At 37.6% G+C, this 15319-nt stretch overlaps 3 protein-coding genes across 4 annotated transcripts; 1 reads left to right on the forward strand and 2 right to left on the reverse strand.

Annotated features, from left to right (window-relative positions):
- Positions 1-1862: 1862 nt before the first annotated feature.
- On the reverse strand, positions 1863-7264 carry eefsec (eukaryotic elongation factor, selenocysteine-tRNA-specific). The gene is made up of 8 exons (XM_046854822.1): positions 7126-7264; positions 5713-6040; positions 4882-5089; positions 4623-4719; positions 4357-4521; positions 3156-3779; positions 2527-2683; positions 1863-2210 (listed from the first exon to the last, which is right to left on the reverse strand). Exons 1-8 carry the CDS (start codon positions 7183-7185, stop codon positions 2029-2031), a joined length of 1821 nt encoding a protein of 606 aa, XP_046710778.1. The 5' UTR covers positions 7186-7264; the 3' UTR covers positions 1863-2028.
- On the forward strand, positions 6298-13562 carry ruvbl1 (RuvB-like AAA ATPase 1). Of its 2 annotated transcripts, none has more exons than XM_046854836.1 (12): positions 6298-6353; positions 7469-7617; positions 8074-8160; positions 8737-8869; positions 9974-10125; positions 10223-10312; positions 10448-10597; positions 12017-12080; positions 12210-12408; positions 12503-12605; positions 12689-12780; positions 13076-13562. In XM_046854836.1, exons 2-12 carry the CDS (start codon positions 7477-7479, stop codon positions 13233-13235), a joined length of 1371 nt encoding a protein of 456 aa, XP_046710792.1. In that variant the 5' UTR covers positions 6298-6353; positions 7469-7476; the 3' UTR covers positions 13236-13562. The 2 variants fall into 2 exon arrangements, with proteins under 2 accessions (XP_046710792.1, XP_046710800.1); XM_046854844.1 differs by lacking the exon at positions 6298-6353 and adding an exon at positions 7334-7349.
- Positions 13563-13989: 427 nt separating this feature from the next.
- mustn1a (musculoskeletal, embryonic nuclear protein 1a) lies at positions 13990-15257 on the reverse strand. Its single transcript, XM_046850629.1, has 3 exons — positions 14844-15257; positions 14619-14751; positions 13990-14175 (listed from the first exon to the last, which is right to left on the reverse strand). Exons 1-3 carry the CDS (start codon positions 14850-14852, stop codon positions 14090-14092), a joined length of 228 nt encoding a protein of 75 aa, XP_046706585.1. The 5' UTR covers positions 14853-15257; the 3' UTR covers positions 13990-14089.
- Positions 15258-15319: the final 62 nt, after the last annotated feature.

Here is a 15319-nt window from a genome sequence, read left to right on the forward strand (position 1 = left end):
TTTAAATTAAAACAGACACACAGACACACACACACACAAGCTACATATTGTATATGACAATTTATTAATTAGTTTTAAATGTTTTTATTACATTGAATTCTCTGAAAATTATATTTGTGTTCAATTTGCATCTTATTTTCAACACAAAATATATCACCACACAAAATCCAAAACCCTCTTCACAGAACCCTTGTGGAAAAAAATGGAGGATTTAATCTTTCGTATATATTTGGCTAATCTCCCCAGATGCTTCTCTTTGAAGTCAGATTATATGTGTATGGTTGCATGTCACAAAAAGTGATTGCACTCTAAATAATCTGACAATAATCTTCTACCTACAGGCAGACCTAAGGTTCATGAAATGTTATTTTTAAATTAGCCTGTCCATATGTGGAAGGAAATCTGACTGAAAACATTGACACATTTTATTATTTCATTTACAAGTAAGCTAAAAGCTGTTTAGTGTAATATATGCATTTGGAGTTACTGTTAACTTCAAATATTCAAAAAGCTGTCATTATCAGCAAGACAAATTTTCATGAAGCTTAAACATTAAAATAGACAAATAAGAAAAATAGCAAAAACATGAGATTGTAGCTAATTCATTTTTTTTTTAGAAGACAGAACATACCAGATAAACTTACAAACACCAAAAGGCCTGAAAATCTCATCACAACAGTTGGCCTAATCTAGAACATACTTTAACAATCAACAGATCTCCGGAATAAGTGCGTAAGGTTTACCACAAGATGTAACCATCAGTAAACCTCGAAAACAGGAAGACAAGATTGAAAAAAAAAACTTGTAAAGGTCCTGGAACAACATGCTTTAGGCAAATGAGAAAAATATTTTTCAAAATTCCAGAATGATGGAAAGAGAAGGGTATGGAGAAGGGAAGGAAATGCTAATGATGCCAATCATATCACCACATCTTAAGGCATGCCAATAGAACCGCCTGCTTTGCATTTTTTGGTAATGCGACTGTTGACAAAAGAATGAATTATGAAGCATATAGGAAGTTTCTTATCAGGTTCCAAAACTCTGCTTCAGACTTATTGGATGGTGATTTCAGTGCATATGGACAATGACAGCAGGCATACTTTGAAAGTAATCAAAAACTTTTTTGGCCAAAGAAATGGTTTGTTCCGCATTGGTCAAGTCATTCACCTGAATTACATCTAACTGAGCACGCAGTTTACTGGCTGAGGTAAAACTGAAAGCAAAACACCACAACAACATACAGGAAATGACAATTGCTGCCAGATATCACCAGGAAAAAAACAGCATCTGTTGATGTCTATGGCTTCTAGACTTCAGGCACTCATTGACTGCAAAAAAATCACAACCATGTATTAAAAGTGTCCCTATTTTGGGCCCTTCAAAAGAAGCAGCTTGCACTATATAGCCAAATGTATGTAGACACCTTGGTATTACACATATATTTAAAATAAAATTTTAAATAGAATGCTTTTAATTCAGCCGGTCACTTGGATAAAAAGGGAGTCAGTCTCTCTCTCTCTCTCTCTCCCCCCCTCTCTCTCTATATCTCAGATAGTCTCATTTAAAGGTGAGTAAAAGTTCAGGGTAAAGGAAGCATCTGGCTAGCGGTTTTAATCATACAGGACATTTTATTCCCTCACTGCTATTTTCTAATTTTTTGCTCCATATTTTTCACTTGTTTAGGAATATTAAACAGGTGCTGTCTATTACTTTTCTGACGAAGAACCCGATTAAAATTTGTAATAGTCTCAAGCTGTTTGTCTGTCTGTCTGTCTGTCTATCTATCTATCTCTCTCTCTCTCTCTCTCTCTCTCTCTCACACACACACACACACACACACACAAAAGAGCTTTGACACCCTGCCGTATTTTCTCGTTTATTCTCTTTCTCTTACTGCTGTAATCAATACAAGAAAATTCACTACATTTATATTAGACCCCAAAGCATAGGAAAGGCCTAAGACACTGACAAACAATCTCACATGTGAATGGTTGGAGCTGCAATGTTTCTGGAGGTATGTATAAGATTTTAGCACTGCACCATCTTTTTATGAGGGTCAAAAAGATATCTTTTAAAATTCAGATGAATGGTTATAGGCTGAGAGTCCACTTTAGCATCATCCTCTTTGGGTGTTTCATTTTTATCCCTGCCCTTTCCCTTTTTCTTGGAGGAAGAAGAAAGGAGTTGCTTCGTTTCCTCTTTCAGTCCGTCTGTTGGAATGAAAAGAAAAAGACCAAAGTTGGCATATGCCTTTGCACAATGAAAACAGAAAATGTGTTCATATCATAGAATTGCATAATGGAGTTTGAATTTTGTCGATAGTTTTAACTACCGTTGTTACTGGCCGAACACTTATAGAGTGCATTTATTTAATCTGTTGTAATTGACCTAAGGAGTTTAAATAAATATGTCCATGTGTAATAAAGTAATGGAATATTACATGTCTGCTTATAGAATACATGACCGTGCTACAAACTGAAATAAATTAGATACTTGAAAAAAAGTGCATGTGTGCATGTTTTATACCTGGAACTCGGATTTTGATTTTGCCACTCTGCCCAAAGCTGCCTTCAATAATCCCAGTCTCTCCAGAAGAAAGTGTGACCTTTAACCCCACAAACAACTGAAGGTTGGTCTCTTTCTTGAACAGGTTTTTACCTATCACAGTGTAGTCATCGGTCACCTGATTACGGATAGACACAGTTAATACACCATAATATCATGTCTGTAAGAAAATCCCATTTTAGTTAACTATCAAGACTTTTTACTAGATATACATTTACAGCATTTGGCAGTTTATACAACGTCTACAAATAGACATCGGAAATACACCTAATTTTTATTTATGTACTGTATGTATATATGTATGTTTTAATTTATTTAGAGTCTTAAAATGTAGTATTTGGAATTTTTACCACTAAATTTACCACTTCGTTATTAGTCTTTTTTTTGTTTTTCTGTAATGTCAGGTTGCTTTTAGGATTCACAGAGTATGGTTTTAACAGACTGTTTCCTAAACATATGACAAACTCTTGAAAAAATGTTGTACCAGATCAACAAAACATGGCCCAGTTTTACAGTATTGTTTAAAAAATGTGTGGGAGATTTAATAACTTTACATAAAGAATTGTATTTATTGGCTAAAAGTTTGTTACCCGTTCCACTGCTCCTTCTTTGTGCTTGTCTTTGCTGATTTTGAGCCTGGGCAATGCAGTGTCCACATAGTTTTTGTCCTCAAAGCCATTTAACAGCTTTCCGTGAAACGCAAGTCGACATGTGTTACTGTGGATATCAGAGTCCAGCCTTGAGCCAATGACCAAACAGAGTGGTGGACATGTAACAGGCCGTTCAAACTCTAATAACGCCCACTGTGCAGGATCCCGCCCCTCAGCTCCTTCCTTGCCAGTTAAATACTCCTCCTGGTGACAAAACTCCCAGTCAAAAGAGAAAGCATCTGCGCTCTGTTCTGTAGGAGACTCTGCATCTGATTCGGCACTTAAAGAGGCACGGCTGAAGAATGCCACACGTGCCATGACCGTTTCATGTCCAACGGTGATGTGGAATTTTGCACGACTGCTAAGTGCACCACGGTAGTACTCGATCTTCCGTACAGAAATAATGGCAGCATGTATGGTATGCAGGGAACCAGGTGTACACACCACCCCTCTCTCCAGCAGCTTTGGGTCAAACTGTGTTACACACACTCCAACCCGATCTCCTTGCATTGCACTAGGAACTGGCTTACGGAACATCTGGATCGACTTCACCTTGCGAGTCACCTAAGCATCAAAACAAGCTGTCATGAGAAATGTTTGGAAATGCATTTACAAACAGAAATCTGAGTATTAACAGGAATTTATTTTGTGTTGGAGTTATCCTGAGCTATCCTAAGATATTCAAAACTGATGTACTAGAACTTTTTTAAACTGTGTCCCGTTAGCTTGGAGCATTCAAGAAGACTAACTGTAAATATGGAAGATCCTGTGATTTTATTTTCCTTTTACCATCCACGCATTGTGAAAAGAAAGCTGGTGTTCATTTATGTGAAAAAAAAATACAAGTTTCGCAAAAATCACAATTATTTGTGATGTGTTTTATGGTATTATCTGCTGTTGGACATCGGCCAACGGCCATCAACATAAAATCAAAACACAACCCTCAAGTCATTTAGTGACTTCAATACTCTTTCGAAAAATGTTCCATTAAGTTGTTCCCCATCTCATGTTCATGTAACAGTGCATTAGGAAGACTTCAAACTCAAGATTTATTTTTCTAATTGTGCATAAACTGTTGGATACGCAGTACATATGTGCGCTTCATTTGTGTGTGTGTGTGTGTGTGTGTGTGTGTGTGTACCTTGAGTGCAGGTATCTCTAGTGTATCATTGACACGCAGTGCCCCCTGCAGGATGGTCCCTGTAATGACTGTTCCCTGACCACGGATGGAGAAACAGTGATCCACTGCCATCAGCAGAGACCCGGATGGGTCTCTTTTAGGTAGAAATGCCTGGGATTTCAGCAGCTAAACAAACACAAAGTCTGGCAGTGATTCCAGACCCTAACACACCAAGTAGCCAAGACGAGAACAAATGTAGACAGGCAGCTTGTACCAAATGCTCTTACCTCAATGAGCTCAGAGATTCCCTGTGCTTCAGCTGTGTCTGGAGCCTCAGGCCCACCTGGCTTTGCTGCTACTGCAATGACTGGGCAACCTTTAAATCTGCTCAACCATGAAATCAAAACAGCTTCGTTTTATAATCATATTGTCAGAAATTGTTCAGGAAAAAAAATCTATTTAATAAACTGACACCTTCACCAATTATGTGAACATTATACATGACTTGACAAAGCTTAATATGACACCACATCTCTCAGTGAGCACCTAGTGTTTTCCAAAGTCTTGTGCATCCGCTTGGTCATCTTCTCAATGGCACTCTGTCTCTTATCACTGGGCAACAGGTCTGTTTTATTAAGGATGACGATCATGTGTGAGCAGGTGAGCTGACCGATCAGGAGACACTCTGCTGTTTGCGTCTGCATACCTTTCACAACATCGACCACTAACATCATCAGGTCAATGATCTGAGCCCCTAATGACACACACAGAAACACAAGAATTGCCATTAAAATTGGAAAGTACAAACATTTGAGACAAAAGAATATTGGAAAGTTTTATAGAAAAACACCAATCAGGTGAGGAAAAAGTATGTCTAAAAATTGATAGTTATAGTTAACCACTCGTATTAAACACAGTTGATCTTTATTTTTGCTGCTGACTTTTTTCTCTCTAGGAAAGGAAACCTGGAGACAGGAACTGCATTGCAACTTTTATCCTTTTTTTTCTTATGTAACTTGTCTGCCACCTTCTGGTCATAGCTGGAAGTGCATGCTCTTGGATTGTAATACATGAATCGTCCCAAAAGTAATGCCATAATGAACCGGGCCGGTTTTGTGCTTGAAGCGCATGAAAGTAAAAAAACAAATGCTAAATACAGAGACTTGTTATGTCATGTGACACTTTTGAATCTGGTTTATGACCTGCTTTGTGTATATTTCTATACTGCAACCTTCTATACTCAAGATATTCTAGGTCTAATATCTCGATCAGCAAACCTGGAGTCTTAAGGTTAAACACCTGAGAACACTGTCTCAGAACGATACACCCTAATATTTATATATCCAAGCGAAGTCCAGCAGCACGGCACTTACTCACCGCCAATGATTGTGCGAATGAGAGAGGCATGTCCTGGACAGTCCACCAGTGTGAACTGCAATCTGTCTTTTCCCCCACAGCTCTGCTTCATGTGCTCCGGCAGGGGAACCGTGAAGGCGCTGAATCCCAGGTCCAGTGTAATGCCGCGCTCTTTGGACTGCGGGTTCTTGTCGAAGGCCGCCGTGGACGCGGTGCTGCTCAGAGCTCGAGCCAGGGACGTCTTTCCGCTGTCCACATGCCCCAGCACGCCCACATTAAAGTTCAGAATTTGGGGGAGACCGTCCACAGGCGTCGGTTCAGGATCTGACATATCCAAAAAGATCTGCGACTACAATAGAGAAGTGATCTCGCTCAATCAGCTTCAGTGCGTGAACACACTTTGACCTGAGATTGACTGTTGGAGATTTTTATGAACGAAAAATTAAGTTATATTGATAATAATATATTCTACTGGTGTTTGATTTGAATAAATGTTTAGTTTACATTTACGCGAACTCTAAACTGCGTTACAAAGTTTTGTAATTTGACAGCTCCACTTCCTGAGCTACCATAAAATGCTTCCGGCTAAAAATATGGTTTAGCGTATTCAAGTTCCTAATACTTCAGATTGAAATGTTCGGTTTTGTCGTGCAACATCGCAGGTAAAAACTAAAAGTCAATAAATATTAGATGTTTAGATTAATAACTTGCTTGTTTGTTTATTTTTTTAAACGGATTATAAATTAAGAAACAATAGTTTATTTATATGTTTGTAAAAAATAAGAATATCGTGTGCATACAGTTTAATGTGGAAAATGTTTCGGTAGTTGTTGTACATAACTAATAAATAAATAAATAAATAAATAAATACACAAATACACAAGTTCATAGATACATGTAATATATATCACCAATATTAGCCAATCAACAAGTAGGTGAGGAGACTTTTGGCTAATAGCTACATGGCTTCTGTTAACAGAGAATAATTCTTATTTAGTGTCTGTCTATTACTCTATAAAATTTCAACTCATTTTAACTCCGGTTAAGGGAGCCGCAGTTTGAAAATACACGGTCAAGCCGCCGCACTTTTTGTTTGCGCGTCTAATCGTGCACTTACGGTAAACGTAAAGACGCATGGGAACGGCGTTTCCGATATATATATATATATATACACAAAAAAAAGACAAGTAAAAATGTAAAACCTCAGTGGATTTTCAATTATGTTTCACATTTAACCACTCATAAACATAAATAAATAATTCTTATTTAGAGTGTCTAGATAACTTCCTTGTTTGTAAATTTTTTAAAACGGATTATAAGTTAAGAAACAATATTTAATGTTTATAATATATATATATATATATATATATATATATATATATATATATATATATATATATATATATATCGTGTGCATAGTGTTTAATAGCTTACGTTGAAAATGTTATGGTAGTTGTTGTGCCTAACTCCAATTAATGAATAAATAATGTACATAGATACGTTTAAAAAATCGTTTTAATCTGTCAATATAGCTTTCTTTGTGATAGACACCGGTGATAGACACCGATATTAGCCAATCAGCAAGCACGTGATGAGACTTTTGGCCAACTGCTACATGGCTTCCGTTAACTGAGACGTCCTTTCCGGAAATCTCCTTGGTAACCCGCATGGAAACGAGTTTCCCTGTTTGTTTGTAGTCGCGCCGATTTTAAGCGGCGAAAGCACGTTGGAGCTGAACGCAGATTTACAAGCTTGAGTAAAGGATTTTGTATTACAGGTAAAGCCATGAATATCGAGGAGGTGAAAAGCACGACGAAGACTCAGCGCGTTGCGTCTCACAGCCACGTGAAAGGTCTCGGGCTAGACGAAGCCGGCTATGCTAAGCAGACCGCGTCCGGCCTTGTGGGCCAGGAGAGCGCCAGAGAGGTAGCTAGCATTGCTAACTAGCTAATTTTAGCTAAAGCTTTTCAGTCTGTCTGATTAATGAGTGAATGAACGGATGTGGGAGGATGGAAAGATGGCCGAACTAAAACACCAACAAACACATGTCACGTTATTTCAACAAATGTTCCGGTTTTGACATTTTGATCGTAATGAAGACTTTAGCTGAATTGTAACTGTAAATGACAGTTTAAGAGTTAGGACACGTTATACAGACAGGAAAGAAGAGTGACCAATGAGGAATAGCAGTAGAATTGTTTTGACGCTTTCAATGTTTCCTCTCTGACACCTGATGAAGCTCTTGATGGGTTAAATAAGGAGTTCAGTATAGATGTTTGAGTGTGAATTTATCAATAACTGATATAAAACCACAACAGAAACCATACTCCTTAATTTAAGACAAAGTTTCTTTCTAATAACTTGTACAAAATGCTCTTCCAGGCTTGTGGAATCATTGTAGAGCTGATTCGTTTGAAGAAGATGGCAGGCCGAGCTGTCTTACTGGCAGGACCACCTGGAACTGGAAAGGTATTTTTTTTTTTTCTGTCTTTACATAAAACCAGATATTGGACTCTCATATATATATATATATATATATATATATATATATATATATATATATATATATATATATAAAAGAACAAAATCAACTTTTTGTACAAAATGCTGCTAAAGTATTCAGTACAGTATTTATTATTATATGGACAAATCATTTGCACCATCACAAGTCTACTGTCCAGGTCGGTCCTCAAGTGTCACTGTGTCTCACTGTCCTGTGCCGCACATGTGCACTGTGTATAGTGTCTGTTAGTTTTGTGTAACTGTATACGGTTAGAATGCCATTTAAGCTGACTTGACTTATTCTAGGATTTTTTTGTTAATTAGTTTGGGTTGTTGTGTGTAGCACATTGGTTTTGGGGGAAATGCTGTTTCATTTCACTGTGGGCTGTACTGTATATAGTTGGATTGACGATAAAAGCCTACTTGTCGTTGCACTAAAATCTTTTAATGTCTAAATCAGTAGAAAGATTTTGTGAGGGGATAATACTGTATGGTGTGGAGTTATGGGTGTGTATGTTAAACTACTATTTTGTTGCTAAACAGACTGCTTTAGCGTTGGCCATGGCACAGGAGTTGGGGAACAAGGTGCCATTCTGCCCAATTGTGGGTAGTGAAGTGTATTCTTCTGAGATCAAGAAGACAGAGGTGCTGATGGAGAACTTCAGGAGAGCTATTGGTGAGTCTACACATTCATTCACTAGCATGGATAAGCATGAGGGTTCTACTGTAGTTAATCTACAGTACAACTGACCACATATTAGACAATTGTGTGCTTCTTGAAAGCATGGGGAAGATGTTGGAAGAAAAATTGAATAAATTTGGAATATGTGTAGTGATGTCCTCTTAATGAGACTTAGTAAATATAATAGACTTAAAAATGTATAAATCGTAAAAACTCAAATGCTGCAGCTAAACCATAAAGCAGATCTTTAGCGTGTGTGAAGTCTGTTATTGTACTCTGTTATTTTAAGGACATTTGCACTTTTTATTTCGTGAAATACTCGCGCATTCACAGATACCTGATAATACTAAAGGCTAGCTTGTGATAACATGTAAACCTATTGTGCTAACCTACAGACTTCTGCTGCTGCAAACATGAACCTACTTCTACTTTTATCTTATTACTTTATTTTATGGGGGAGGGGAAGTACAATTTCACCCAGAGCTAAAATTCTGCTCCATGACTTTCTTGAAAACACTATTCAAATACAGTTAATTTGCACAAAACTTCCATAAAACCAGTAAAGCGCTTTTCCCTCCATGTTAAATTCAACACACAATAATATTTACTCTTTTCAAATCATAACTACAGTGGAACCCCCGGAACTCGCAGGTGGTCTTAGAACGTAACCCATGCAAGTTCCGGGGGACCACTGTATTGCCACTTTCATACGTGTTTAAAAATTTTTATGAAATTTGTTAGTGAAAACATAGTTTAAAATGTTCTTCCTAACATTCCTGAACATTCGGTCCCACTGCGGATTCCTCCGAATTTTAAGAAAATCCGCAACTTGCTGTTAGTTATGTTCCAAATAAGAACCCGCAAATTCTCCACATCGCAAATTATCGGGGTTCACTGTATTACATAAAAACCCAAATGTAATATTAAAAGGAGCAAGAAATTTAAACCTGCATTTTAAACAAGTTCTTATTTTCAATTCATGTGAAATGATATAAAAATTATTTGGTTCCTTTTTATTGTAAATTATAGCATCATGCTCTATTGCCACTGGTTTCTTTATACCAGTTAAAGAATGAGTTTTACATTTAATGCATGTAGGGCTGCGAATTAAGGAGACTAAGGAAGTGTATGAAGGTGAGGTGACCGAGCTGACCCTGTGTGAGACGGAGAATCCAATGGGTGGTTATGGCAAAACTGTCAGTCATGTCATAATCGGCCTAAAGACAGCAAAGGGCACCAAACAGCTGAAGGTGTGTATCAGTAAATACATTGATAAATAACCATGTGGGAATGGAAGTTAGTTAAATGTCAGATGTCTTGACATATGTTCGGTTGTGTGTGAAACAGCTGGATCCCAGTATCTACGAGAGCCTGCAGAAGGAGAGGGTGGAGGTTGGTGATGTCATCTACATTGAAGCAAACAGTGGAGCTGTAAAGGTAAGGACAACACACAAGCGTTGCTGTTTCTGCTAAACACAGAGAAGATTATAATTTGAGTGCATGATCCCTTCTTCATGTTTGGAGGTGAAATTGGTTATTCTGTAATCACCCTGCGCTGTGATTGGTCCACAGAGACAAGGGCGCTGTGACACCTTTGCAACAGAGTTTGATTTGGAGGCAGAAGAATATGTTCCACTGCCTAAAGGAGATGTGCACAAGAAGAAAGAGATTATTCAAGATGTTACGCTACACGACCTGGATGTGGCTAATGCACGTCCTCAGGTATACACACACACACACACACACACACACACACACACACACACACACACACACAAATAGTAATATAAATAATGAGGTATTATTATATAATAAACTTTTTAAACACTGGGGATTGTGTTTTTAACACTATAAGACACTACAAACCCGATTCCATAAAAGTTGGGACACAAATTGTGAATAAAAAGGAATGCAATAATTTACAAATCTCATAAACTTATTTTATTTACAATAGAATATAGATAACATATCAAATGTTGAAAGTGAGACATTTTGAAATGTCGTCAAATATTGGCTCATTTTGGATTTCATGAGAGCTACACATTCCAAAAATGTTGGGACAGGTAGCAAAAAGAGGCCGGAAAAGTGGAATGTACATATAAGGAACAGTTGGAGGACCAATTTGCAACTTATTAGGTCAATTGGCAAGATGATTGGGTATAAAAAGAGCCTCTCAGTGTGGCAGTGTCTCTCAGAAGTCAAGATGGGCAAAGGATCACCAGTTCCCTCAAAGCTGCAGCGAAAAATAGTGGAGCAATATCAGAAAGGAGTTTCTCAGAGAAGAATTGCAAAGAGTTTGAAGTTATCATCTACAGTGCATAATATCATCCAAAGATTCAGAGAATCTGGAACAATCTCTGTGCATGAGGGTCAAGGCTGGAAAACCATACTGGATGCCCGTGATCTTCGGGCCCTTAGACGGCACTGCATCACATACAGGAATGCTACTGTAATGGAAATCACAACATGGGCTCAGGAATACTTCCAGAAAACATTGTCGGTGAACTCGAAGCCTGTATTAGACAAGAATGGGACAACATTCCTATTCCTAAACTTGAGCAACTTGTCTCCTCAGTCTCCAGACGTTTGCAGACTGTTATAAAAAGAAGAGGGGATGCCACACAGTGGTAAACATGGCCTTGTCCCAACTTTTTTGAGATGTGTTGATGCCATGAAATTTAACTCACCTTATTCAACTTATTTCTCCCTTAAAATGTTACATTTTCTCAGTTTAAACATTTGATATGTCATCCATGTTGTATTTTTAATAAAATATTGAAAGTTGAAACTTTCACATCATTGCATTTTGTTTTTATTCACAATTTGTACAGTGTCCCAACTTTTTTGGAATCGGGTTTGTATATTTATCTAATTTCTGTCGTAGAGAAAGTAATAAATATTTATAGGTTTGGTGTGTGCTCTTAAATGTAATTTTCCTAAATGTGAATGTAATGTTATAGTGTGTTGATCTGGTTGATGACAGTGCTGCATGTGGAGATGTGTGAGAAGCTTGAATATTTTAAATAATGTTCTTTGCAAAGTTTGTCTTCAATTGGATTTCATGCAGACTTAAATGTATGTGAGACTGACACCAGGCACAGTCTCGCACATGCCCATGTTCTTTGTGACTTTGTGCTTTAGGGAGGTCAGGACATTCTTTCTATGATGGGTCAGCTAATGAAACCTAGGAAGACTGAGATTACAGGTAAAGACATGTGTACACATCGAGATATACATGCCTTATAACCTGTTATTTACTTACAGATGTATTTCATTTTGTTTTTTTGGTTTTCATATTTTGATCACATATGCTAATATAACATGTTCTTTACAGATAAGCTAAGAGGAGAAATCAACAAGGTGGTAAACAAGTACATAGATCAAGGGGTGGCGGAACTCGTGCCTGGAGTTCTGTTTATTGATGAAGTTCACATGCTGGATATCGAGTGTTTCACTTACCTGCACCGAGCTCTGGAAAGCTCAATCTCCCCAATCGTAGTGTTTGCTTCCAACAGAGGAAACTGTCTCATCAGGTAGGACTGCTTGAGCTGAAGTATTTTAAAGGTACTTGATAGCAGGCAGTACTTCCTCACTACATAATATTTTGTTTGTTTGGTTTTATTTTAGAGGGACGGAGGACATTATCTCTCCTCATGGAATACCTCCCGATCTGCTGGATCGAGTTATGATCATCAGAACTATGCTGTATACGCCACAAGAAATTAAACAGGTGAATGTCAGGAAAGGAAAAGAGATGAGAGCAAAGTACAGAGAACAAAGTGTTTGTGCTAATTTCCCTGTTTGTTTGTTCAGATTATTAAGATACGGGCTCAGACTGAAAGCATAAACATCAGCGAGGAGGCTTTAACTCACCTGGGAGAGATCGGTACTAAGACCACCCTCAGGTAATACTTCCAGTATAAATGATGTTACATTTCACAAGACTTTTTTGTCTTTTTCTTTTCAGACTAATATTTTGACTGCATTTAAGGTATTAACTAATCATTAGTTACAGAAAATAAGTCGTATATCATTAACTATATTAATGAATAGGATTTATTTTAGAAGTCTAAAACATAGTACATTTATACCATTTACTCACACCTGTATCATGAAGCACACACATCTCTGATTTATATGTCCTCTTAAGTTGTTTAGAATGTACTTTAAGCACTGATTTATTTGTGTGTGGGGGGGCAGGTATGCTATGCAGCTTTTAACACCCGCCAGACAGCTGGCCCGCGTTCAAGGGAAAGAAGTGGTAGAAAGTGAACAAGTGGAAGAAATTAACGAGCTGTTCTACGACGCCAAGTCTTCGGCAAAGATTCTTCAGGACCAACACACCAAGTTCATGAAGTAACTCGCTCTCATTCAACACTCAGTTGTTTTCTGCTCCCATCATACAGGTCAGCATTTAAACTCTTCAGGCTAAATGATGTGCAAGAGAGTAAAGCTACAACATCCACCGTGCATCTTAAAAATGATCATACATGAGAAATTGCTTAGTAAGCATTTCTTTGAAGGAGTTTTTCTTTACCCAACCAGTGTGTTAATAGTCTATTGCTGATCGTTTTGCTGGGATTGCCAGAATGTTGTTTTTTTTTTTTTTTTTGGTTTTTTTTCGATTTTTTTACAAACTGTAATGTTCTAATTTTCCAAGAAAAATAAATTTTAAAAATTGCAATAAGTAATGTTTCTTATAGTTTGTCTCAAATCTGGTGCTACACTTTCTGGCTCAGTATTCACCTACAATGTATGAAAAACGTATTTAGAACAGTCCAAAAAAAAAAAACAGAATACAAAACAGGTTACGCTATATTTGTGTAAAGAGACACAGCGGAGTCCCTGGCTATGTTCAAGGGATGGTTGAAGACCTACCTCTTCCTGAAACACTTAAATTAGCACTTTCCAAGTTTGCTTTGTAAAAATCAAAGAGTTATAGTCTGATTTCTATTAAGCTTGTAATCTAGCGTACCAGTGTATATTAATTCATTGTAGATACACCAAGCACTGTTGTACGTCGCTCTGGACAAAGGCATCTGTTAAATGCCGTAAATGTAAAATGTAAGTAAAACACCAGGATCTGTAAAAAAAAGTGCCTGAAATCACACATGTAACAATTCAGAGAAAATCTCTGGAATTTTTTTAATCGATCCTTTTATTTCAAAGGTTACAAATTTTGGAAAATTGGAAAATCAAAAAAATTGTTCCTTGTTACTTTTTCCATGTTTTGTTGAAGACAGTCTCTCCTCCTGATCGAACAGTGCTGAACACAGATGGAGCAGCTTTTCCCACACGTTCTGCATGACAAGAGATTAACATAAGTTAATATCTTATGTTGGAGAGATGAATTTATTAACATTCCACAAAAGTTCTAAATTAGCTAAACTGTTATAAAGTTCAGAAAGACTACAGAAAATTAAAAACTTATGCTATAATGTTTAACTGCACTAATTACCCTATAAATACATAATCCAGCGATGTACTAACCCATGTTCACGGAGCGGCTAGAGACTTATGCATAAACAGTTTTGTCTCTCCACAGGGAGTAATTGTGTGTTTGTGTGCCCTGGGTTTGAAACCTTTTGCTACTTTATATGGAGTGGAAACCACAGCAAACCCATGGCAAGCATACAGACATATTTTATATCCCATCAAGCAAGCACTTCTGTTCTTATTATTCTCTTTGGTGCATCACACAGAGCCTGTTTTACTTTACTGACAGGGTCATCACTCCACTCACCACATTCCTCCATCACTTCAAAAGTTTTACTCTTCATCGCGGTCCCAGACGCCAACTTATCTCTGGCTTCAATCAGGTCCTCATTTCTCACCTCTGGCCTCTTTAGTTTTTCTTCCTCTCCATCCTCATGTAGCTGTAAGAAAAGAAAGAAATAGTGATAAACTTTGCTCCTGATGTTCAATCTCAAAGAATCTCTACAGATTACAGAAGAGCTTCTCCACAAACCTGGGACATGTTCAGGATCTTTCAGCTGGTGCTCAAATCCAAACTGTTACTGTAGCTTTGCTTGGAGTCCTCTCTTGAAAGTGAGGTTTCCTTCCTTCCTTTAAACACATCCCCAGTGGACCGTAATTGTGCTGGCCAAAGCATGAGTCAGTCCTTTACTCCTCCCTCCTCTCTCTTTTCCCTCAGTTTTCATAGTATATGATGGCTTTACATTTTAACCAGCTCAAACATTTGTGAAAAGTAAATTGTTGGGGCTTTAGGTATTTTAAAGCAGTGCTTCTGGCTCTTTTGATTAAACTGTGTGCGCGCACGCTTGTACGCAAGCATGCATGCACACTTGTTCATTGCATGTTTTTCATTTGTGATCTTGTTAGGTCAGAACATAAACTCCCTCCCTCATTCCTCTGAAATGACATACTGTGTACTTAAGCAAAGCTAACTTTTTAAAAGATGTTAGATCTAACAGCTGCTGTCAT

The sequence above is a fragment of the Silurus meridionalis genome, chromosome 1, assembly GCF_014805685.1.
Source record: "Silurus meridionalis isolate SWU-2019-XX chromosome 1, ASM1480568v1, whole genome shotgun sequence".
Lineage (NCBI taxonomy): Eukaryota > Metazoa > Chordata > Actinopteri > Siluriformes > Siluridae > Silurus > Silurus meridionalis.

Coding starts and splice junctions, on each gene's coding strand:
- mustn1a (XM_046850629.1), bottom strand. Junction 14,176..14,618: donor TGAAGTGATGGAGGAATGTG/GTGAGTGGAGTG, acceptor CTTGTCATGCAG/AACGTGTGGGAAAAGCTGCT.
- eefsec (XM_046854822.1), bottom strand. CDS start 7,185: ATGTACATTATTTATTCATTAATTGGAGTTAGGCACAACAACTACCAT. Junction 5,090..5,712: donor CATTCGCACAATCATTGGCG/GTGAGTAAGTGC, acceptor GTGTGTCATTAG/GGGCTCAGATCATTGACCTG. Junction 4,720..4,881: donor AAGACTTTGGAAAACACTAG/GTGCTCACTGAG, acceptor ATGGTTGAGCAG/ATTTAAAGGTTGCCCAGTCA.
- ruvbl1 (XM_046854836.1), top strand. CDS start 7,477: ATGAATATCGAGGAGGTGAAAAGCACGACGAAGACTCAGCGCGTTGCG. Junction 8,161..8,736: donor GACCACCTGGAACTGGAAAG/GTATTTTTTTTT, acceptor GTTGCTAAACAG/ACTGCTTTAGCGTTGGCCAT. Junction 12,781..13,075: donor GGTACTAAGACCACCCTCAG/GTAATACTTCCA, acceptor GTGGGGGGGCAG/GTATGCTATGCAGCTTTTAA.